This window comes from Bos indicus x Bos taurus, chromosome 2, assembly GCF_003369695.1.
Source record: "Bos indicus x Bos taurus breed Angus x Brahman F1 hybrid chromosome 2, Bos_hybrid_MaternalHap_v2.0, whole genome shotgun sequence".
In the NCBI taxonomy this organism is placed as follows: domain Eukaryota; kingdom Metazoa; phylum Chordata; class Mammalia; order Artiodactyla; family Bovidae; genus Bos; species Bos indicus x Bos taurus.
In genome coordinates this window covers 23,661,053-23,687,204 of record NC_040077.1, presented here as the reverse complement: position 1 = coordinate 23,687,204, position 26,152 = coordinate 23,661,053, and the positions used below count along the sequence as shown (strand labels likewise).

At 41.3% G+C, this 26,152-nt stretch overlaps 1 protein-coding gene across 3 annotated transcripts in view; it reads left to right on the top strand.

The window, feature by feature from the left end:
- The window catches only part of RAPGEF4 (Rap guanine nucleotide exchange factor 4), a 330,697-nt gene that overhangs the window by 76,040 nt on the left and 228,505 nt on the right, over nt 1–26,152 (top strand). For 2 of the 3 annotated variants that reach the window (XM_027557478.1, XM_027557487.1), the window contains exon 4: nt 6,612–6,758. In XM_027557478.1, coding sequence (XP_027413279.1) covers nt 6,612–6,758 — 147 coding nt within the window. Of the gene's footprint in view, nt 1–6,611; nt 6,759–13,616; nt 14,009–26,152 lie in introns of those variants that run through there. The other variant, XM_027557494.1, reaches the window with a different exon arrangement.

The window sequence follows — 26,152 nt, the reverse complement described above, 5'->3', positions numbered from 1 at the left end:
AATAAATATGTGGTAAGACAATTAACTCTTCTTGAGCCATTAATAAGGAATTGGGTTAAATACACAAAATAAAATGGGCTTCCTAGGTGGCTCAGTGGTAAAGAATTTGCCTGCTGATGTAGGAGACTTGGTTCAAGCCCTGCATTGGTAAGATCCCCTGAAGGAGGAAATGGCAACCTGCACCAGTATTCTTGCCTGGAAAATTTCATGGACAGAGGAACCTGGTGAGCTACAGTCCATGGGGTTGCAGAGAGTCAGACACAACTGAGTAACTGAGCATGTATGCAATGCATACATAATAAAATAACTGATACTCCTTAAAATTACAGGAGAGTCAAAAATCGATGTAATTACCACAGAAAATCCTTCTGTTTTATTTTAAATTTCATCAGAATGTCTAACTTGTGTAAATTGAATTTCTGTGGCTGCTTATAAATATCATTTGCAAGGTCCATGTGTATTAGCTTGAATTCCAGTGACACATAATCATGGCGTTTCTTAACACCATTCCTATGTTCATACTGTAGCTATGTAGCTATGTTTGTAATGAAACAAACAAAATGCTTCATACGAGAATGCCTACTTTAAGAAAACCTAGTATACCATCTTCCAGACATACAAAGCAGATAAATACAGGGGTGATTAGTTGCAATACAAAAGGATTCTCTGATTTACAGCAGGATTCGTCAGAAGGGTTCCTTTGAATACATGCTCCCCCAGAGAGCTGAAGTGTTTTGCAGATCATTCAAACCACTTGACATCCAGATTGGGGGACAGAGAAACTTGGAATTTAAGCATTGAAAAAGCCATCATTAATTGGAGATTAACACAAAATGAATAAGAGATTCTCTGTTACTTCAGTAGTAGAAAAACATAACTTGCTTTAGAAATGTAGATAGCCATATGTATATACATGCATAGGTTAAGTTAGAAATAATATTTTCCTTTTTTTTTTTTTTTGTGGAGCACCTGCGTGCCAGGAACCATGTAGGACTATCTATTATGTATATTGAATTCTACTACTAATCTTGTGAGAAAGATTGCACCATTTTGCAAATAAAAATACTGAGGCTCCTGGGAGCATTCTGCCCGAAGCCGGGGACTAGTAACTGACAGAAGTGAGTTTTGAATCTAGGTCTGCAAGGTGCACCGTCTTCTCCCTTTGCTGCCTCCAAGGGATTCCTACCCTCACTCTGCCCAACCCTTCCTATGCCTGATGCTCCCTACCTTCCCCTCTACCCCGCCCCGGACCAGATTGTTGACATCTTTGATAACTCACCTAACACCAACTTTTATGAGTGAAGATAACCAGACTCCACCTATTCTGCTGAAACACATGCTGCTGCTGCTAAGTCGCTTCAGTCGTGTCCGACTCTGTGCGACCCTATGGACGGCAGCCCACCGGGCTCCTCTGTCCACGGGATTCTCTAGGCAAGAACACTGGAGTGGGTCGCGATTTTCCTCTCCGGCTGAAACACAGCAGTCCAAGACACTGTTCATGACTTCAGTTGGTGCCTTGCTGGGCAGGAGTGGGTAGAACCTCCTCTTCTAGATGACGGTGGGCGCCATCTAGAGGCGTATGCAGGCAGTGCTGGTCAGGAGGTAGGAAGCCAGCGATTGAAGCAGCACAGCCCAGCTTGTGACCCAAGCACAGGTCAGCTTGGTGAAGGATTGAGGCAGGCCGTTTAACGCGATGATAGGGCTGGGTGCTGGACAGGGAGGCAGGAAACAGGCTCCGTGATGGAGGTGGGTGGCCAGGCAGGCTGATGAACAGGCCGGGTGTCGGAAGGATGCCAGGAAGTGCTGTCAACAAGGCAGTCTGCCACTTTGAGAAGAATTAGGATACCAGATGCAGAAAGACAGAAACCCAGTTTCTCCAACTGAAATAGGAACTCCGTTAGAATGGGGCACCTGGTGCTCAGAGTGGGAAAAGCAGTAATGCAGACACGCTTCTCAGTTCTGGCTTTGATTGCCTCCCTTTCTCCTGATGAGGAAGAGAAGAGCTAAATGGATTGCATCCTCTAGGAGAGGGTCAAGTGAGCCCCAGTATTGGGGCCAGAAGGTGAGAGGGGGAGCACTGCCAAATGTTTTGTATTTTCCTGGTGATTTGGAATGATTAGGTAGTCAATAAATCTATCAATTGGCTGGTTGAAAAAAGAACCTGTATGGCTAAAATTAATACTTAATCAAAATTAATCAATTTTCCTACTGAGCCTTGGAAAGAGGTTCTTTTTTATTTTTAATTGATTGATTGCTTTACAGTTTTGAGAAGTATTTAAAACTATCATCAGTAAGAATAGCTTTATTCAGCGTTTCTTTTGAATCACCCATTGTGTAGAGCACTTAAATTATGTCCTTTAATTGTTGTGAAGAATTAATGAGACATCATAGTCAAGACGCCTGGGGCGGTGCATGGTGCATAGTGTTCCAGCCACACACGTGGAGATCCACATGCATACAGGATGCACAGGAGATTAGTACTGTTCAGGGTGAGTGGGTCATTAAGTGTTTAGAAGGTAGGAGAAGGACTGATTTAGTGGAGTGATAGATGAGAGAGAGCTAGGTCAGATAGGAGGGAGAAACCCTCCGATCGTCTCAGTATCATGCCACAGTTAATTCTTTTTCTGAGAGCCCATCACCACTAGTTACATCGTAGGACTGGGCTCAGAGACCCTGTATCCTCTACAGGAAACACAATGAGGTCTTCCCAGGTGACACGCAAGGGATATTGCTCTTCGGGTGTGTCTGATGCAAAGTAATCAGTGATAAGCTGGCCTCTGCTGCTATTACAGAATCTCTTTGGGGATGCAGCTTTGGCCCAGTACCTCTCCAGAGGTCTCAGTGTAACTTGGGACTCACAGGTCAAGATTGGTTTAGCTAATCCAATCTCGTGTTTATCCAGAAGCCTATCTGGAGACAAGGATTTGGCTGCAGTGGTTTTTATGGAGGACACCCCAGGAAGTGTTGTAAGGAAGTAGGGGAATTGAGACATGGAATGAGGAATGCCAATAAAAATGTGTAGATGAGGAGTTCAGCTGTGGGCAGCTGGGCTCACTCCTTCCAGGAACCCTCTAACAAATTGTGTCAGGTAGAAGCCAGGGTATTTATCTTCTACTGTCATGCCTCTTTGGAAGATGTACCCGGCAAGCTTTAACTTGTCCGGTGTCCAGCACTCTGCCCTTAAGCAGAGCAATGCAGATGAAGAGGGAAACTGCAAGTATGTGCCGGAACTGTCCAGAAACCTATGGATGCTTCTGAGGGTAAGGCTAGGGTGGGAGAAATGGGTGGGGAGGATCTGGTAGGACTCCAGCAGCATCTGCTAAACCCACCTTCATCCCTGAAAACACGCCAGTTTTTAAATCGTTTCATGTTTGAAAATCCTCAAAATAAATGGCCATCTTAATATAAAATGGGACATTTCTTCACTGTTGATGTTTCACAGTTTGTGCTGATTGCTTTCTTCAGTCTTTGTCACTGTATATATTTCCTTTCAGTAGCCTTTCTGAACATTAATTTGCAAATGAGCAGAAAATAAAAGTCTCAACAGTCCCTATTTAATAAGTAGAGAGACATGAACAGATCTCCAGTGGATGTGTGAGTTTAAAGGAATGGTAGTATCCTGCCTTTGAGTGTACATACTGAGCAATGCATATTGATTCTGCTGCATTGAGAACATTGGAATGGGAGAACATTGGAATGTAAATGTCTTTATTTGAGATTTATTTCCTAAGCACATTGCAGGTCCCGGCCTGGAATTCAGATATAAACAAGGCCTGACCCTCAGGGACTACAGAGACAGTGATTCATCTTTAGGGTGAAAATGTTCTTCTCAAGACTTCTTCCCTGTGCCCAGTTATCCCAGTGCCCAACCCACACTTCCCCAGTCCATTCAGATTTCTGAGTAAATTGGTCCTGAGCATACTTCGTCTGCTGAAAGTCGAGTTTGAATTTGCAAGCCGCCCTTGTTTCAGGTGAGGTTTTACAGTCCTACTTTCAAGACCGAATCTTGTATCTGTGACTCCCTGTCCTTACATGTGAGAGGATGGAGGATGAAGGAGGAGATGAAGGCGGGTTGGCTCCCACCCTCAGCCCTGGTGGGAGAGCCGGGGACACTGGGAATGAGCAAAGGTGCTGGATGGAATGACGGGGGCTGGTGCCCCTCTGTACAGAGGTCCTGACGCACAAGGCTTTGTTGAGGAGAGCGCTTGGCAGCACTAACATGACTAAACGTGTTATGTTTAGGAGGAGGCAGGGGTCACGTTAAACTCTCTGGGGAAGACCAAGAAAATGTTCAGTCTTTTGTCTTTCTCACAAGAGCTGCTCGCTAGCAAGAAGACGGACTCATGTGAGTGATTTTCACAGTTGGACTTTCAAAGCCTGTGTCTTTGTATTTGTTTTGGTGACACACAATGACAGGTGTCAGGGATAGGAGGTGAGAAATGGAGGAAACAACTTAGTCTGTAAAAATCTATAGCTGGCTCACAAATAACAGATCTTCAGATCTTCAGAGTTCTTTCGCATTATACTTTGTAGATAATCGTAGAAAATTAAGCTACAGGGATAGTGGCAGGAGTAATAGGTATGGTTCATCCCTGACAGGTTTTTAAATAGATATTTACACTGGAGAGTGTAAATTAGGCTAAAAGAGTTCTTTCTGAAAGATTCAGATGATTTTTTAAAAATGAAGTAGGCTAGTGGGATCTTTGAGAAAACCTAATAATCTAGAGAATTTGTGAAAGTCTGTGATTCATCATAATCCATCTTGTGTTTTTACTAGAATTTGAAAATTACTCAGAAGTATCTGACTTGCTGGGTATTAATATTTCAGTTCTGGGGATATTTTTCTGACTGAGTTTGTTTGTAGCTGCCTTTCTGGAAAATTTATTAGCAGGCCATTTTTGTTTCCCCTTGATCTCTCTTTCTCTTCTGAGGTATTATTTTATTTTCCTGAACACAGTTTTATATGATAATATCTGTGCAGAAGCAGTGTGCTATGGTTCAAGGAACTGGATTCATAGGGGCATTTGTCCTGCTAATGTGGTTAGAAGGTCACTAATTTGATCTTAATAACTTTCCTGTTACCATGTATTAGATGCATGAAAGGAAAACTACGCCTTCTAGCTCAGGATTGCCTATATGTATCGACCTTAGTTGATAATTCCTTGCAAAATGAATAGCCAGGTGATTTCAAGGGTTTGCATTGCTTGAGACTAGTTAGGATTAACCCAAGTATTATCACATATGGTGCATGCAGAGAGGAAATTACTTGTGTAGCACACCTTAAACTTTAAAATCATTGATTCAGAACATTTGATAAGCTTCCTGCACTGTACTTCGTTGGATGCTGTTTTTACTATGTTGTGGCTGCGGGAGGCAGCATAATACAAAAAGCTTGGAATCTGTAGTCAGAGAGTCACAACTAGAATCTGGCTGTGCGTTATTTGCTATCTGTGTACCAGGGCCTCACGAACCAACCATGGTCACCTTCATTTTCCTCGTCTCTTTAAGACAGAATGACATAACAGTATCCCTATTTTGGCTTTTTATTTAAATACTGTAATTGAACTCTCTCACTTGGGAAAAAAAGCAAGTTCATCTTCAAAAAATGTCCCACATTTTCTTAGAGATAGTAATGCTCAGTCACTCTGTCATGTCTGACTCTTTGCAACGCCATGGACGGTAGCCCGCCAGGTTCCTCTGCCCATGAAATTTTCCAGGCAAGAATACAGAGTGGAGGGCCATTTCCTACTCCAGGGGATCTTCCCAAACCAAGGATCGAATCCATGTCTCTTGTGCCTCCAGTATTGGCAGGCAGATTCTTTACTACCAATGCCACGTGGGACACCTTGAGATAGTAGTCATATAGAAAGATAACCACGCACACAAAAAGGACATGTGCAAGATTGGCAGCAGCCTTATTCATAATATGGCCAAACCAGAAATAACCCAAATGTCCACCAGGAGGAGAATGGATAAGCAGACTGGGGCATATCCATGCAGTGGTCCACAGGTCAAGGAAAAAACAGCTGCTCCACATGACCACATGGATGAATCTTATAGACATTATGTTGAGCAAAAGAAGCCAGACACTAAAGAGGGCATATTGTCTGATTCCTTTTAGGTAAAATCTAAAACTGGCAAAATTCCTTTATGGTGATAGAAATCAGAAGATCAATTGCCTCTGAAAGGACGGTCTTGACTTGAAAGGGGCATGAGGGAAGTCACAGTAGTGACAGAAATGTTCTGTCTTGATTTGGGTGATGATTACAGGGTGTATATATTTGTCAAAGCTTGTTAAACTGTGCAATTGAACCGAGTGTTTTACTGTATAGAAATGAGTTGACCTATGAACAGGGCGAGTTTGTACTGTGGGGGTCCACTCATAGCAGAGTTTTTTCAGTAGTAAATACGACAGTATAAGAGAGTGTGTGGCTGGTTGAATCTGTTGATGTGTAGGAACCACGATATACTCCCGATTTTCTACTACATGAGGGGGTTGGCACCTCTAACTCCCACGTTGTTCAAGGGTCAGCTGTCCACTTCTGAGAAAAAACAACTCATCCACTGATAAGATGTCGACTTTTCTAACAACTGGTTTTTGGGGTTCTCAGGACGCAGTGACCATCTGCACTCTGGGAATTGGGACAGCCTTTGGAGAGTCCATTCTGGACAACACCCCGCGCCATGCGACCATCGTTACCAGGGAGAGCAGTGAGCTGCTCCGCATCGAGCAGAAGGACTTCAAGGCACTATGGGAGGTGAGCCTCAGGGCGGCTTTGTCAATTAACGTGGTTGCAGAGAAGAAAGGGAGTACCACGTGGATAATGGCATTTAGTCAAGCCTTAATGTGTTCTGTTCTCAGCCAGTGGATGGAATTTAATTTTCAAAACTTGTTTTTGAAATGAGTGAGTGAAAAAGGCATTTTGACACAAGACATCCTTCTTTTTTTTATTTTTTAATTTAGCGCTTGCTCAATTTCCTGTGGTTTGACATACATGATAATTATTTCTTGAATGACCATAGAGTGTTTTATGTATTTCCTCCCTCCTATTCCACAAATGTATTCTTAACCATAGAACAAAATACTTTGACATTTTCTTTGGCATTTTCAAAATCATCATTGACATGATCCCTGGAAAAGTGGGATGAATGGGGTTAACATCTGCTTCATTTAAATGCTTTTAAAAATGAAGTGCCCTGTAATAAGGTATGGGAAACGAGGGACATAAAGATGGCTGGTTACCTGCCAGCCTAAAATGCACGGGTGTCACAGCAGTGGCTGGAGCAGCCAGTCCTGGCGGCTGGTGCATTTCCTGCTGCTGACCAGCATCCCTTAGGGTACCACGCTCATTTACAAAAAAGGACGGGGAATAAATCTTATATGCAGTCATGGCAAATGGAGCACTTAGGCCCTCTCATCTTTTATGCTTATTCCTTTTCAGTTCTTGAAGCTTCTGATTTTTACCTGTGGGTTGTTCCCTATCTTTGTCCTGGGCTCAGTATGTCCAAGTGTTAACCCATCGAGCTGGCAGGCTTTACCACTTGTCCCAGTGTGGCTAAGATTTTAAACTTGATCTAAAAAGAATTTTGTGTAATCAAATTGCTTCCTCCAGAGCCAAACAAATGCCAGATGCATTAAGGGAGCAAGCCTGCAGGTGAGTGAGTGATGCTTTGCCTTGAAAGTCCTGCAAGCCTTGGAAGGCCCCGGTGGTGAAACCTGGTACTTTTATTCTTGGCAGTAGTGAATAAATTGCAGGGTTACTTGTTTGAAATGTTCCTCTTAGAAAATATTAAAGAGCTCCAACTGCTCTGTAAAGTTCAGAGACAAAAGCGAGTTTTAGGAAGGCAAAGCCAAAGTAGGTTTGCGTGAGGTTTGTGCGGAGAGGTTTTCTGTCAATTAAAAGGGCCCAGGCTTGAGGCAAATAAGCTGCTTTTTGGATCTTTAAAAGGTAAACCAAGAAGTCTTTTCCAAAAGAAAATTTGGAAGACTGGTTTAAGAACAAAAAATGACTCCTGCTTGCGGTGTGTGTCATTATAACTGCTTTCATCTGTGATGACTTATTCAAGTTGTTGGTCGAGGATGGTTTGCGGGCAATAATTAAAAATTTATTTTAATTAGGAGGCCCTAGTGCTGTGAAAAGTTCCTGAGAAGTTGCTACCTGTGAACATTCTATAAAATTTATTTAAAACATTTTTGAACATACAGGAAATCAAAAAGGATAATACAATGAAAGACTGCACTATCACTTGGTCCAGCAGTTATTAACATTTAGCCATATTTGCTTCATCTTTTTTTGCTGAACCACTTTAATATAAATGTCAGGTATCATGACATTTCATCCTAAACATCAGCGTATATCTCCAGACAATCAGAATATCCTGCTGCATACCCATAATACCGTTATTTCACCTACAAAACTAAAGATAATATCCTAATCTGATACCCAGTGCACAGCTGAAATTTCCCCATAAATACCCATAAATTTATCCCATGGGTATTTTTATATCTGTTTTATTTCAAACGAGGCTCAAATAAAGAGCCGTGCATTACATTTGATTGTTATATCTAAGTCAGTCTCTCTCCTCCTCACTGCTTCCCTGTCTCTGTCTCGCTATGGCATTGACTTGTTAAAAAGGCCAGATTGGTTTCCTCCAAATTCAAGGTTTGTCTGATTGTTTTCTCATGGTATCTTTTTTGTACCTCTACTCCAGAGTTTCCTGAAAATGAGAGTTGGTGCTGAGGGTTTGATTAGGTCAAGTCAAACCGTTTTGGCAAGGAGAAGCCAAAGGTGATGCTGAGTACATTAAGGTGCTGCTAATGTCTGGATACCTCACTGTTAGTGATGTGTTGATTTGACTCATTTGATCCCTCGGTTGGATTGTATTTGAGTATATTTTAGGGTGGGCTGTTTTTCGCAGAGATTTCCCTTAGAGGAAGATTGTTAAATGGGGGTATTGATGTAGAAGGTGGTCCTTGGTTTCCCAAACCTTGCCACGTGATTTTGTAATGCAGTGGGTCCAGCCCTTCACCTGTAACCTCACAGCATGATTCTGGTCTCCCCTGTCAGTGAGCAGAAAAGGATGGAGGGAGTATTTAGTCTGACCTCTTATTTTACAGGTCAGGATGTGGAACCTCATAGTGAGCAAGAAGTTAATAAGATACTTTACTTACCTGTTCATACAACCAAGTGCAAAGTACAAATTAGGTGCCTCTCCAGCATTTTAACTGCCTGAAGTGAGAGTACAGGGAACTCCATTATCTAGCTGCCTGTGTGAATCAGAACTTTATTCATGGGCACACTTGTGCATTTACAGTGCACGATCATCCTAAGAAATTGTGAAACTCTAGATTACCTTCTGAGGAATAAAGATCAACTTCTGTTTATTCTACTGTTCACTTATTCAGCAAACACTTAAGGAGGATCTCCTGTGTGTCAGGCCTGGCAAGAGCAGTGAGCAAGATTGACAGAACTTCTTTTTGCTGGGCCAGGGCTTCTGTTCTGCTTGGAGGAGACAGAAAATAAACTAGCAAGTCAATAATATTATTTCAGAATATAATATATCATTATCGTTAAGTAAAATCTATTTCTATTATTTGAATTTGGGTGATCTATTAATGGCATATGTAACACTAATCTGCTAGCAAAATATTGGATAACCAGAACACCTTTTCCTTGATTATGTCAGATAACAGAGTTGGTAATTCAGCCATTCATTACACTGGTACATAGTATCTGTAAGCAACATTAAAACTGAAGCTCATAGTGCCAGCTGAAGTCTGAGTTCGATCTGATAGCCAAATATCAAAAGTGAAGGAGGACATAGCTTCAGGATTCAGGGAGAAGCCTCACTGAACCATGAAATGGCAGGAAGAAGGCAGTAGAATGGCCAGCTGGATGCTGCTGCTCCTGTCAGTGTGGCAAGAAGCTCACTGTTAGGCTCTAGTTCCCACACAGTAAAAATTAGTTTGTCTGAATCATGGGTCTAAAGTCACGTGTTCATCTCATCTGCCTGCTCACTTTTGAGGACTGGCATGGTGGGTCCATTGTGTGGCAGGCACTCTCGGAGACTTCCCTCCTTATCTATGGCTTTGATGCCGTTTAAAGCAGTGAGGGTTGGATGGTATCGCTGACTCAACGGACATGAGTTTGAGCAAACTCCAGGTGATGATGAGGGACAGGGAAGCCTGGCGTATTGCAGTCCATGGGTCACAAAGAGACATGACTGAGAGACTGAGCAACAAAGTAATTGACAAGGACCAGGAGTCTGAGGTCCTTCTAACTAGGAAATTATGGTGTCTAACCAGTAACAGGTAGCCCAGTCTAAAGAAGCTGTTTAACAGGCTAAGTGAATTATGTTATAAATCTTACAGTTGGGACTTTAATGCCAACAGAGAGCTTGGTAATCCTGCTTCCTTTCCTAATCAGAGGCAAGTGTTCTCAGTTCTCAGCAAATGCACACTCAGAGACCTACGTGTGAGATACTGAAATTCTACTTAATTTCATCAAATACTCTTGCTTTATATTGTCATTAATGTTGTAGGTCAAACTGATAGCACCCAGAGTATTTTTAAAAATTATTATCATACTTTCAGAACAAACTTATGGTTGCCAGGCAGAGGGGAGAATGTTGTGGGGGAGCAATAGTTAGGGAGTTTGGGATGGACGTGTACACACTGCTGTTTTTAAGATGGATAATCAACAGGGTCCTACTGTACAGCACATGGAACTCTACTCAGTGTTACATGGCAGCCTGGATGCGAGGGGAGTTTGTGGGAGAATGGATACACATTTATTGTGGCTGAGTCCCTTCACTGTTAGCCTGAAAGTATCACAACATTGTTAATTGTCTATACCCCAACACAAAATAAAAAGTTTTCAAAAGTAAAAAATTTAAAAATCAGAAAATTCACATCAAAAAATTGTCATAAATGTGACCAGAGTATTCTCTCAGTCATTTATCAGTTCAGTTCAGTCACAGGGTTGTGTCCGACTCTTTGCCACCTCTTGGTCTGCAGCACGCCAGGCTTCCCTGTCCATCATCATCTCCCTGTCAATCATCTATACAAATATATAAAATCAAAAAAATATTCCCCAAGATATAACTGAGGTAGCAGCTTGATGCTTCTTTTGTACCCTATATCTTTCCTGATAGCTACTTTCCTAATGAAATCTTTAAATCTTTCAATCTTCCCTAATGAAAGCTACTTTCTTTCCTCTTTCCATGCTTCAGTTGCCAATTTATGGTCATATATCCGAGGGTGCTAGGTTGCTCCATCTCAAAGTCAGGTCATATTTTCTTAGCTTAGGTGAATTACAGTAGCTTTATTCAGAGTTGGTCAATAACACGTCCCTCTTTTTTCATGCTTCTTTGATATTAGAACTTAATACAAATATTAACTAGGTTATAAAACATCTCATTTTAAATAGCATCTTGGAGGGGGGAGGGAAAAAGTAAGAGTGAAAAGAGAAAGTTATGTTTTTGAATTTCAGAATAAAATTTAAAAAGTTGAAGTACCATTTTTTAGTTCTTGAGAATTGTGATTTAAACTCTGACTCTAGAGGCATTGTATATCCTCGGTAAGGCAGTTAAATGGCAAAGCAGTTTAAGTGTTGGTTTGGGAGTTCTAAGCCATTATTAATACTTGATCCAAGATTATGAGTATTTATGACTGCTGGTGGCGCTTGAAATAAATAAATACCAATTTACTGTCCAACTCCATGAATTCCTTCTGAGCACACACAGTCTAAGGTTGTCAGCGATTAGACCAATAACAAAGGGTTTTTTTTATTTTCTTCCTGACTTTCCAGCTGATGTTTTGGATGAAGATGCTTTCAGGTTTACAGCGCATTTTGACATCTTTACAGGGAATATTCCAAATACATGGACTTGAATGAGGATATGAGTCCAATATGTTCAGAGAAGTAGACTGGGGAGTCACTCTCCATCAGACTCATAAACGATGCCACTGAGAGGTACTTGCACTGGTCATCTACCAGCTGTGTTCCAACTGCATGAACATCATTCTGGGCGAAAACTCTCCTTCATTGCAAGCTATGTTTGAACATGTTCAGAGTAATACATACTGGTGAATAAATTATTTGACCTTTAAAGACAGCAATGAAACTAATTTTAATTTTATTTAAAATTTTTATTTTAATTTTTTAATTTTAATTTTATTTAAAAATAAAGCAGTATTTTAAATTTGTAGTCTGAGCCATGCCACCGTAAAAGTGGCTTTTTGGCTGTAATAGTTACCCAGGAGCTCTGTGATTTTGTTCTAACCAAGACCTGCTGCTGCTGCTAAGTCGCTTCAGTCGTGTCCGACTCTGTGTGACCCCATAGACGGCAGCCCACCAGGCTCCTCTGTCCCTGGGGTTCTCCAGGCAAGAATACTGGAGTGGGTTGCCATTTCCTTCTCCAGTGCATGAAAGTGAAAGTTAAGTCGCTCAGTCGTGTTCGACTCCTAGCCACCCCATGGACTGCAGCCCACCAGGCTGCTCCGTCCATGGGATTTTCCGTGCAAGAGTACTGGAGTGGGTGCCATTGCCTTCTCCCAACCAAGACCTACAGTATCACAGAGAACTGTTGCTCAGATGCAGTGATTGATCCAGTAGAGTTTATTCGCCATACATGTCTGTGGCCTCAGTAAATATTGTTGGCTGATGATTTTTTATGCTTTCTGAGATATAAAATGGAATGGTGAAAATGAGAGAGATGTGCATGTTTCTTTCTTAGGAAGAGAATACAGCTTGTAAACAATATTTCTAAGAGTAATGAATATTGCCAAAGAAATATTTCTGTATCTGTCTCTATTCCCTAATTTTCAGTGTTTTATTTCTCGATTCTACCAGATATATTGGCAGTTGTTGGACTGAAAAGCTTTTTAGCCATTTCTGTTTACTGCCTCTTTTGGACTATGCAGAGAGAAAAAGCCCTTTTCCATTAGTAATCTTTCAAGCCACTATGAGAATAGGAATTATGGAAATAACAGCAGCTTAGTCTTTGCTGATGCACTTTAAAAACCATATTGGAATAATATACCTCTCAGAGGCATCCGCTCCAGCTTGAATAGATTTGATGTTCCTATCTGTCTTGGGCTGTCAGAAAAATTTAAAGCCCAATACTTAAAACATAGTATCTTAGAACATAAAAATCTCAGAAGCCCTTTGTGTGGGTTTTAATACTTTATTTAGCATGCAAAAAAAATTCAGGTTGTTTTACTTTTGCATTAATGGTAGCCTTTCAAGGTAGACTGATATTTCAAATAAATGCATAGATGTTGAACTCTGGGTATAGCTGTTGAATTCTGTGACCCACCCTCAGGTAGGCCGCCCCTGACCTGCCTGTTAATATGCAGGGTCTCCCCCACCCCCAGCTGAGGATTAACCAGAGCCTAAAAGCCAAGTGACCTGCTTTCTCCCAAGTCAGAGGCCTGTACTGACTTTTTGGCAACTTTGGAGCTTGTACTGTAGGGTTACTTCCCAGGCCAGAAATTTGCATCAAAGGACTAAGAAAAATACATCCAAAAATAAACATGAAAGCCAAGACTTCGTGCCAGGAACTCCAGCCACACACATCCTGTTGGTTCTCCCGCCTCTCTGCTCACAGTTCTGCTGCTTTTAAACTGAGCGGAAGCCTGCTCGGCTGACTAGGGCTTCATGTCTGCCCCAGGCTCTCACTCCTCTGTCCGCCAGCCTTTCCACGGGGTGGCAGAATGATTCAGATCCAGAGGGGAAGGGAGTGAAGTTACTAGGAGGTAACTAAAGTTAAAAAGATCTATATACACATAGGCAGTCAGAGGCAATCAGAAAAGACTTCCTGAGCTTTCCTAGAGAGGCACCAGCCCTGCTTCTCTCTCGGGACTAAGATCCTCTTAACAGTAACAGATCCTAACAGGAAATTATCGGCGATGAAGGTGCATTTTGCTGTCCAGATTCAGGACAGCTCTTCACTGGATGTCTGAGAACACTGAGAAAAAGGAAAAGAAGGACGCATGCCCTGCAAGGTCAGGATGGATTCTTATCTATTCTTTAGTGGGGAAATAATTACATGTCGCAGCTTGCAGTTTGGTTTTATACTCTAAGACATCTCTGGCTTTTCTAATGAAGTTCCACCAGACCTAAATATGTACCATGGCACTGACATAATTTGATTTCATCTTTATTTGTGGGGAGAGAGTGGTAGGGGGGAGTAGTGACTTGTGTTTCTGATGGTGAAGGATTTGTTTATTTAGCCGGATGATCTTAAATGTTTCTAGAAGATAAAAATATTTGTTCTTAATTAGGCAGAGTTACATTTATCACATTAATATTAAATACATGTATTTAGTGAATGGCATCTATTAAAAATGAATTTGGGGCAAGGAAACAGATTGAAAGTGATGGTATTTCACCCTCTGAATGCCTGCAGCTCTCAGACTATATGAAGTCCTTAGTGTTTATGGGAAACTCTGCTACATTATTGATGACTTGCAGTCCCACCAGCTCTGAAAGCTGTGATCTCACTGTTTCTCAGATGATGACCAGGGGGTCTGAACAGATCAAGGCTTGGCTGGCAGGTGCCAGAAGTGCCCAGATGTTGCTGGTAGGGCTGTTGGCAGGGTGCCGTAAGCAGTGTCATTCCTTCTTAGCCAGTGTTCCTTTGGGTGTTCATTTCAGGACTGTGCAGTGGACGTTCATGTCTTCTAGGAGTTGCTGTTGGTAGAGGCTTTGGAATCCTTCCTCTGGTTGTGCCTGTGCCAGCATGCCGTTGACAACTCCCCGCCCTCTCCCTACACTTTAACCTAGCAGTATCCCTCTTCTCTCTCTCACCTGTCAGGCTGCATACTTGCTAAAGAGATGCTCAGCTCAATGTTAATTGATGCTTCTTGGGAATTTCTCTAGAAGCTTCTGTCATACTTAGCAAGCAGACTTGGCTCGCACCATGGGGAGATACAAAATGCACTGTATCTGTCTTTCTGGCTTAGGATCTAGCATAGAAGACAGACAAACATGAACACAAATCACCCTGATACAAACTGAAAGGTACTACAGGAAAGATAGAGGGTTCTGAAGGGTGTATGGGGGTGGGCGGGGAGAGATTCATTTCCATGCAGGCTATCATTTCATCCAAAGACAAAGAGATCTGGTGAATTCTTGTGTGGCTAACAAGGCCGTTTTTCAGCTTCCCTGAAGGACTGGGGTCAGTTAACCAAATTATAGTGTTTGAGGCAGCCTTGTCCCAAGGGACTGACCACACAGAAGAGGTTGGACTTCCTCGCTTGTGTCGTGCTGGCCGGCCTTCTCCCGTCCTGGGCTGCTTGTGCCAGCTTGTTTAGGGGTCTGCCTGCTCTCTTGAGGGTGTCATGCGTTATACTTCCAAATGTCTGGCTTTGTGTTTTGTTCGTTGTTCAGTTATCACTGGAGAAATCTGTTCTGAAGTTTAATGGGTCCCCCAGGCAAAGGCAGTGTGAGTTGGGAGAACTTTTAAGAGCTTGAGATTTTCAGAAGGAACTCGTGGTGTGGGCTGGGGATATTGTTAAGCTCTTTATGTGTCAGGAGCCCTGTGGTCATGGGACTTTCCTACTCTCATCAGACCGAATTCCACTCCTGTGTAGTCTGCAGGCCCCCGTGGAGAGGTTAGGGCCCAGTCACCAGGGCAGGGTGTCTGACACTGAGGAAGGAGCAGCAGGAAATCCTGCCCCAAAGTCGGTAGCTCCAAATTCCTGCAGTCTTGCTTCAGTTGCTCTCACTGACCTCAGTGTTTTGAGCTGTCTAGCTCAAACCAATAAATGCAAGACAGACCTTCTGAAGGCTCTTGATGTGGTTGAGTGTTCTGGCCTGAAATTCTGAACTATTCCTGGTTTCACCCAAGTTTGCTGAATGCCTTTTTGGAAGGCTTCCTGGGCCACCTATTTGTAAGATAAATATACCTTTACTGAAATCCTGCCTTGCTGACAGCAATGGTCCAAGTTAATGTTGAATGTTAGGTGCCTTATAAGTTGAACAATTTAGCACCTTCCACTCATCTTTTGGTTTGCAAATTCAAGGTGGCACAGCCACAGATTATGTGAATGGAAAGAATAACGTATAGGCAGCAGTTGATATAGTATCAGAATATGTGACTTGAAAGGCAAGAACTTTTTGGTTTCTTTCATCATTTATAATTGTAATTCATAAAACTAGTTCCATGTTAGAATTTCCTGGGAGTTGTTAGAAAATTCCCATGATGGGCCATCTCTAGACCAATGAAACTAGGGCCTCTAGATGGTAGGGGCTAGGCATCAGAGCTCCTTAAAACTCCCCAGCTGGATTTACCGAGAACCCCTGTCTTCTGGCACCGGGCTCAGGTATCCACTCTGCGCTCACTGCTCCTGTGTGACCCTGCCCTGTGCTAAGGCTCTACGACTGAATGATATGTTGGTTCCTTACTAGTCTGTGCTAACTTTTCCAAGTGCTGTTATTCCTTCCCTTTTTCAGACATTCTGCTTCCAAATTGGGATTTCTGCCAGATTTAAGTGATAATGGCTATCAGAACTTTAGAGACCGAGTGAGTGGCATTTGTTTGAGGCTTTTTGATTAGATGTTGCCTATGTGGTCTGGTTATTAAAAGTGCAAGAATTAGGTGCAAAATCACCACCAAATTCCAGTCCTACAAGTACATGTTCACTTAGTTGTCAGAATAATGATATCTTCATATATCACGTAGCTCCTGGAAAATTTCACTGTGACCTTGTACGAGATAAGAGTGAAAAGGGCAAGTTGTATCTTAGTGTTATTATGAAAAGAGTTTTGAACTCATGAACCCCTAGATCCCTGATCTGTCCCTGGACTATACATTGAGAATCACTTAAGATAAAGTCCCAGAAAAAGAAATACTAGTTGAAGGGTATGAAAACTTTTATGGCTCTTGATAAATATGATCACATTTATTTTCAGTGGTTTTTATTCTGCCACCAAGAGTATTTGAGCATTCCTTGGTCAGGCCTTGGTCAGGATGACCATTTTATATATGTTTATTTATATATATGTGTATATACTTATACACACACACACTCTCTTAGCTCAGCTGGTAAAGAATCTGCCTGCAGTGTAGGAGGCCCCAGTTCAACTCCCGGGTCAGGAAGAGCCCCTGGAGAAGGGATAGGCTACCCACTCTAGTATTCTTAGGTTTCCCTGGTGGCTCAGATGGTAGAGAATCCACCTACAATGCAGGAGACCTGAGTTCGATCCCTGGGTTGGGAAGGTCCCTTGGAGGAGGGCATGGCAACCCACTCCCATATTCTTGCCTGGAGAATCCCCATGGACAGAGAAGTGTGGTGGGCTACAGTCTTTGTCATCTCAGAGTCAGACACAACTGAGCGACTAAGCACAGCACATGTGTGTTTTTATTTCCATCATATTGTTATTGTGTTTGATTACTGCTGAGATGGTGGAGATTTTCTTCAGTATTTCTTTACTGATTATGCATACACCCTCTTTCAGGACATGTTACTCATACATAGATTGGCATTTATTTATCCATTTATGTGAATGCTGTATTTTATCAAGACATTGACCCTTTCTGGTATTTCCTTCAAATATTTTTTTCTTGGTCTGTTTTCATTTTTCATAATATTTAATGTATATAACTTCTAAATCCATTAAATCTACCACAGTTTCCCATAAATACCAAAGGTTTTGTCATAGGAGATGGAATATTAAGCAAGAGGACCATTAATAATTGAAAATTAATAAAGTAAAATCCTTACATGAATTCCTAATAATAATTGCACTACCTGGTGAGTCCTGGTATTGTTAATAATTTTTTGGAGATGTTTTAGCACAGCTGGGAATTAATCTCCTTCATATTCACTTTCTTGCTTTCTGCTTTTGCTTTATATTTTTCTATTCCTCATCCTGGCCTCTTTTACACACTTCTTTTAGGTCTGAAATGTCAAACTTGTCTCTTTCCTCTTCTCACTATTTATTCAAACTTTCAAACATTCAGAAAAACTGAGAGTTCACTGGGTCATGATGAAAGTCTTGGTCTTGCTTCCAACCAATTCTGTGTCTTCAGGAATGTCACAATCTTCCTAAACCTCCTTCATAAAAATAATTTTTAAAAAAGGGTGAGGAAGACAATAATCCTATCACAAATGGTTGGGAGGAAGAAATGATGTGATGTAATCTATCTCTTAGCCCCAGAGAAGCATCCAGTAAATGGCCTGGGAAGCAGTGAAGGCTGAACACACAGATGGAGGAGCAGTTCAGACACGCGGGCCTGCTCAGTCACATGGTGCTGCTCTCACTGCTGCCTGGGGAGAGGTTCAAGCTATCTACCTTGGCATTCAAAGTTCTCTAAATTTGAAGGATGAGAATTCATCCTTTTCCAGCCATATTGCCTCTACTAATTTATACACATGCTCATATCAGCCTGAATCATGCCAGCAAGCATTAGCTGTCCATCCACTAAATGCCAGGGCCTGTGCTAGGCATGGGGACAAAGATCTGAACAGGCTGTGGCCCTCAAGGAGCTTGCAGTCTAATGAAGAGAAATATATGAAAATAAATCTTACAGTATGAATAGACATGAGCTCCAGCAGAGGCTCATGCAGGGGCTGGAGCTGGGAGGAGAACAGAGTATCTGCCAGGGACAGTTGGAGAGTTGCCAGAGTAAAACCTCCTCTGTGAGCTGCCATCATGAGGCTGATACCAGTGTGACTGACAGAAAGATGCTGCCAGACACAGGCAAAGGATCCAGGTGCCACAGATGAAACACACCTGTGTTCTGATGGGACACAAGGGGGTCATAGCCGGTCTCTCGGTGAGAGGGCAAGCTTCTCTCATCCTCAAGTTCTTCATGGAGACAAGAGCCCATCAGAACCTCCTGGCCTTTCCTGAGAAGAGAACAGGGTTGTTTTGTTTTTTTTCATTTAAGTATAGTTGATTTACAATGCTTCATTGATTTCTGCTGTACATATATATACACTGTTTTTCATATTTTTGCATTATGGTTTATTATAAGATATTGAATATAGTTCTCTGTGCTATGCAGTAGGACTGCATTGTTTATCCATATGGCAGAAAGTGAAGAGGAACTCAAAAGCCTTTTGATGAAAGTGAAAGTGGAGAGTGAAAAAGTTGGCTTAAAGCTCAACATTCAGAAAACGAAGATCATGGCATCCGGTCCCATCACTTCATGGCAAATAGATGGGGAAACAGTGGAAACAGTGTCAGACTTTATTTTTCTGGGCTCCAAAATCACTTCAGATGGTGACTGCAGCCATGAAATTAAAAGACGCTTACTCCTTGGAAGGAAAGTTATGACAACCTAGATAGCGTATTCAAAAGCAGAGACATTACTTTGCCAACGAAGGTTTGTCTAGTCAAGGCTATGGTTTTTCCTGTGGTCATGTATGGATGTGAGAGTTGGACTGTGAAGAAGGCTGAGCGCCGAAGAATTGATGGTTTTGAACTGTGGTGTTGGAGAAGACTCTTGAGAGTCCCTTAGATTGCAAGGAGATCCAACCAGTCCATTCTGAAGGAGATCAGCGCTGGGATTTCTTTGGAAGGAATGATGCTAAAGCTGAAACTCCAGTACTTTGGCCACCTCATGCGAAGAGTTGACTGATTGGAAAAGACTCTGATGCTGGGAGGGATTGAGGGCAAGAGGAAAAGGGGACGCCAGAGGATGAGATGGCTGGATGGCATCACTGACTCAATGGATGTGAGTCTTGGTGAACTCGGGGAGTTGGTGATGGACAGGGAGGCCTGGCGTGCTGCGATTCATGGGGTCGCAAAGAGTCAGACACGACTGAGCGACTGATCTGATCTGATCTGATATATAATAGTTTGCATGTACTAATCAAACTCCCAATTCATCACTCCCCAACTCTTCCTCCTATTGACAGCCACAAGTCTGTTCTATACCTGTGAGTCTGATTCCTAGATAAATTCATTTGTGCCATATTTTAGATTCCACATATAAGTGATATCACAGGGTATTTGTCTTTCTCTTTCCGATTTATTTCATGTAGTATGATAATCTCTGGGTCCATCCTTGTTGCTGCAAATGGCATTATTTCATTCTTTTTTATGGCTGAGTAGTATTCCATTGATTATATGCACCACATCTGCCTTGTCCATCCACCTGTTGATGGACATTTAGATTGTTTCCATGTCTTAGCTGTTGTGAATAGTGTTGCTATGAACATAATGGTGCATATCAGAACACAGTTTTTTATTTCTTTCTTCACCTTCCTGAAGTCCTTCTCTAGCTTTTCCAGAGACTAGCTGTGTAACTGTTTGCTCCCTGGAGCAAAAACACATAACAAACCCAGAGACTGAAGGTAACATCTTCAGTGTAACAGCCCCTAACAGACCCCAACTTCAGGTTTACTAACTACTTCTCCAATCCTGCCTTCCCAGTCTCTTTGCTGAATGTTCCCTTTGCTTCCAACCACCTGTTTCTCCCGCTGTCCCATGATCCAGCCTGGACGATGTCTCCTCTGACATTTCCCAGCCCCCTCCCCTAGATCAAGTGAACAGCATCAAGAAGGAATGACAGCAGCCCCTTCACATAGGTGTTGTTTCTTGGCAGTTCATTTTCTAAATCAGATCTGTCTGTGACTGGATGGCTGGGAGCAGTCTGAGTGTCCTCCTGAGGAGCTGGGGATCCAGGTGATCAAAAAAACAAGGATGCTGAGAAGGACAGGTTGAGATCAGATCAGGGGCTGGGCATCAGGACAGCCAGCATCTGGGCTTGCTGAAGTTCATGGGAAATGAAGGCCCAGAGCATTGCCATTCTTCAAGCAGACCGAGAAACCTGGGAGCCGAGAGGCGCTGGGACCAAGAGACCCCTGAGCAAGAGGCCAAATGTGGCTTCAAGACTGACCCAGAGTGAACTAAGGACTATTATAGACACACTTAGGGGGTCCACTTGGCTTCTCCTGGGTTTGGAGGCCTGCAGGGCTTCATGAGTTAGGGCTTCCAGTGGGGGCTCTGCAGAACGGTGCAGCCAGGGTTCCTAGTGGCTATCAGGCCTGGGTTCTTGGGTCACAGAAGGTGGCAGTGAAGATAATAAACAATCAGTAATAAGAATAGAAGAGTTTTATTTGAACCAAACTGAAGACCAGGCCAGAAGCCAGCTCCTAGGTTACTCTGAGATGCTGCTCTGGAGATGCAGGGTTTTCAGCACAGTTTTATGTCTTGTCAGAACAAAGAACATTAAACAAGTCAGGGATATATTTCTTGTTCAAGGTTTCAAAATAAGCAAACCAGACTAGCACATGTACATCCAGTCAGTGTGGGCTTGGCACCTGGGAAGGGAGTCTTATCACTGAAGGAGAATCAGCATTAGCGTCCCAGGAAGGGATGCATTTAATCTTTATCTATAACATGGACATTCTCTTCTAGTTAATGCACCTTTTTATTTAATAATTAGAGCAGATATACGATGTTTGATAGTCTGCAAACAGGCGATTTTAATTAGCATAAAATTCAACTTAAGTCGTGCGTAAACCAGAATGACTCCCCTATATCTCAACATGTGAAAACGTCTTTTATCAGAGGCATAGAATGCTCCACATCACTCCATGTGTTCTCTCCGGGGCTTGGGGGAGTCTTCTCCCATCTCATGTAGGAGGAAGGTGAGCCCCCTAGAGCATCCTATTTGAAGGGCCCATGGCATCTGTCAAAGGGGCAGATCTGCATGAAAAACATCGTGGTTATTAGTATTTTGCATTTGCGTGGTGGGTCTCTCTGTGTGAATAGTAACTAATGATAAAGGGTGAATTTTATTGACCATCAACTGAGTGCCAGCACTCAGTCTCATCTTTTTTACCTATTAATTATTTAGCATTAAATTAGTGCCAGCTTAGTCTCAAGAATATAGTTTAAGTATCCTGAATTCAGTTGTGGGGAATTCTGGCCTAAAAAGAGCTTTTCGTTTGCTTAGGAAAAATTTAGGGTTACACCCAAATGTTTGTGTTTTGTCCTGAAGTAGTAGAATACCTTTATTTAGTCCATTGGCACAGAGGTCTGTGGGTAGAGTCAGGAAAGAGGAATCGTCCGGAGCAGGTGCTTCTTCTCTGAAATTTGTGAGCCCCGGGAGTTTATGGAGCAGTTCCTGAGAAATCTGCAAACCTGATATTTTTTTGTGCGTACATTTTTCTGAAAAGGCCATCCTAACCTGAAAGAGTTCTGTTACTTCTAAAGAAATTAAGGACCAATTTCCACAGAGTCAGAATGATCCAGACCAGATTAGATAGCATGTTTATGTGGGAGAATGCAATGAACCTTTACTCTTAATTTAATGCATCTTTATAGACTTAGTGATGGTGCAATTGGAGATAGAAAAATAATTTTCACTGTGGCTCTAGGTTTTGCCATTGTTATCAAGAAACTTTTTGTAATGAAAAAGAAATAATTAGAAAAAATGCCAAGTTCTGTGGTCAAAACGAAAATGCTAATTTATGGATCCATTGTCCCTCTAAGTAGAGCATATTTGAATATTTTGTATTCAGTTCCAAAATGATTGAACTTTAATAATTTTTCATGTAAGTGTGGTTTTGAATTCTCAGTTCCATATAGCACCCCCCCCCCGCCCCCGCCCAATCCACATTTAATGATGCCCATAAAACTAACAGGACAATTTTAGACAATGGTACTTATATTTTTTTCTTTCCCTCATTCTTTTTAAAAAAAATTTTTTTTTGGGTATAGTTGATTTACAATGTGTAAGTTTCAGGTATACAACAAATTAAATCAGTTATGCATATATCCGCTCTTTTTTTTCCCTTAAGATTCTGTCACATATAGGCCATATAGGTTATTCCCTGGTAACCACAAGCTTGTTTTCTATATCTGTACTTGTATTTTGTAAGTTAATTTGTACCCCCTTTTCTTAGATACAACATATAAGCGATATCATATGATATTTAACTTTCTGTGTCTGACTTACTTCGCTTCGTATGACAGTCTCTAGGCCCACCCATGTTGCTGCAAACAGCATTTCGTTCTTTTTTGTGGCTGAGTGATATTCTTTATCCTTTCCTCTGTTGATGGACATTTAGATTGCTTCCATGTCCTGGCTATTTTACATAGTGCTGCAGTGAACACTGGGGTACGTGTGTCTTTTCCAGTTATGGTTTTCTCCAGGTACATGCCAAGGAATCGGATTGTAGGTCATATGGTAGTTCTAGTTCCAGGTTTTTAGGAACCTCCATGCTGTTCTCCATAGTGGCTGTATACCGATTGACATTCCCATCAACAGTGTCAGAGTCTTCCCTTTTCTTCTCTCCAGCATTTATCGTTTGTAGATCTTTTGATGGCCATTCTGATGGATGTGAGGTGGTATGTCATTAGAGTCTTGATTTTCAGTTCTCTAATTAGTGATGTTGAGCCTCATTTCATGTGCTTTTTGGCCCTGTGTATGTCTTCTTTGGAGAAATGTCTATGTAGATCTCTTGCCCATTTTTTATTGGGTGGGTGTTTTTTTCCTTTGATATTAAGCTGCATATGCTGTTTGTATATTTTGGAGAGTAATGCCTTGTCAGTTGCTTCATTTGCAAATATTTTCTCCTATTCTGATGGTCAGGCAATGATACTTTTAAAAATTAGCTAAAGCATGGTCCATTATGCAAAGTAAAAAGACTATCTTATTTTTTTATTTTAGAGAAATTTAATTTATTGAGACTAGGGAACACATGCATTTGGTAAAAAATAATAATAATAATAATTCTAAAATTAGGGTAGGGTATCTATAATGAAAGTATAGTTTTCTCTCACCCCTGCCCCCAGCCACAGCTATCTTCTGCAGTAGCAACTCCCTGTTTTGGGGCATCTTCTGTAGAATATTTTATGCAGAATATTCTTTGATTGATTACTGGGCAAGACTTACAAAGCTGATAATTGACTTTTTTCTCAACCCCTTAAAGAAAGAAAAAAAATTTTTTTAGTTCTAAAATTTCAGGATATTTTGTATCACATTCGTTACACAAATTGACCCTAGCATACCTGCCAGGGTTTTAGTTTACTGTCTCTGTTTGCTTTACTATTTCATTAAATTCCAACAACTTGAATCCCCTATCAGCATCATCTAATCTTTTAAATTTGAGAACTTAATTGCAAAGTGTAACCATGGTTCAATTCGAAAAATTCTAGCCAAGCATGTAATAGGCTTTGTGGTAGAATATTAGTTTTTCATTATTGAGAACTGAAAGTTTGAAAATTCAAACTAATACACATGTTTAGCAATATTAAACATATGAAAAGTGTAAAAATGATACTTCCTTCAATAGAGAGGTTTAATTATGATGACTCTAGGATATCAACATTGATATCTTGCTAGTAAATAAAACATGGGGAATTCTTTTGGTTTTAATTTTATAAGAAGTTATTTCTGTTAATAACCTCTATTTTTGCATTTCCTGAGTTGTTGTATGCGTACCAATGAAGGCAAGCGTCCCCTGTGGTGTATATGACCTTGTATCCAGGGCCCTTGAGAGAGTAAATATTTATGTTGATAGTGCAGCTGTCATGAATTGAATTCATAAAATTGGGCTTGGGTTTTTTAATCTGACATATTATTCTTGCTTAATTTCTTTGTGCTGACTATGATTCAAGTGCTATAAATCAGTGAGTGTTTTGCCCACAAAAGAAAAAGAGAGTAGGAATAATATGAAATATGGCCTTTGTTTTTAGTAAAAACATTTCTTCATTTGGGTACCTGTTTTTTTTTTTCTCCAGCTGCTAGCCCCCAGATCTTGTCATGTTTTTTTAAAACAGGTCTATGATGATGATTTGAAGTAAGGGGTAGCATAAAACTCATAAAACTAAAATGTGAAAGAAGAGAGTGGTATGGTTTAAAAAAAAAAACTATTCTTTTAAAATGCAGAAGTAGGACATATGTATACAAAGTCAAAGAGTATAAACAAGGCTGACTACATAATTTGTGGGGCCCAGTGCAAAATAAATATGTAAGGTCTCTTTCCCCAGAGGAAAAAAAAGGGTACTAAAATATAAAGCTTTTTCCTTTCTTCTTTCTTCTTAATCTGAACTCATCATTTTTCTTGTTTACTCTATAATGTTGTTCTAAGTAAAGACAAATTTTGAATTTAAATTATTAGCACAGATTTACTCTTTATCTTCCTGCAGTGCAGTGCTAGAAAAGCAACACTAAGAATATTTAACTTGTATGTGGAATTAGTGAAATTACACAGTTAGTGTTTCCTAGTTCATACATGCATAGGTGTTTCATTTTTTAACCAGAAGAGTGGAAACCATGCACAAAGCTGACTCAGCCGTTTTCATTTCTTCAGTTGATGCACACACCTTCTGCCCACATTTGCCCCCTTTAGCTTATGGATAAGTAAGGGAAGACTGAAAGGAAAAGGACTGAGTTGTCCTAGCTTTCCTTTCTCCTCCTCATTATTTTCAGTGTAAGTGGCTGGCTAATCTAGGGAAGTAACACGAATAAGGAAGGCTAAGATAGCATTCCTTTGTCAGTGCTTTGGCATTCTTACTTGTTCAGAGCAAGTCTGGTTATCCCAGAAAACTGGGACTCTGGCTGTAGCACCAGGATTTGCTCATTGGAAGATGTAACATGCTTACCTTGTACTTAGACTTATGTTGAACTCCCGGGCAGCAAGAGTCCACCTCAATTCTGTCCTCGGGAGGCGTGTGAATGCTGTATGTAACAGGGCATCAGGGAACAGTAGGCATGCATACTGCACTGTCTCCTTCATCCACACACATGCCCCGCTGTCCCATTGGACTTCACTTACAAAGCACATGTTCAAAGACAAAATTATCAAGAACTTCAAGATGGTGACAGCAGAGCATTAAACTTTCCAGAGCCTGAGTGTGGGGCTCTGTGCCAGCTCCCTCACAGTTCTCATGCTCATGGAGCCAGCCCTGAGTATAGAAAGGCATGAAATAGAAAATAAGTTTCTTCCTTTTCCTTTCCCACGCACATTCCCAGCTCTTCTTACCAAAGGAAATCATCTTGTTTCTTTCTTTCTTTTTTTTTTTTGTTTGTAAAATTAAATCACTGTCACCCTTTAAGCACTGCATTAAAAAATTCCAGCTTTTCTATAATCATGACATAATGCCCACTATGATATTCAGTGAAAATAAAATAAAGATGCTAACTCCTTGAAACCTACAGGAATGTGCCACATTCACTTTTG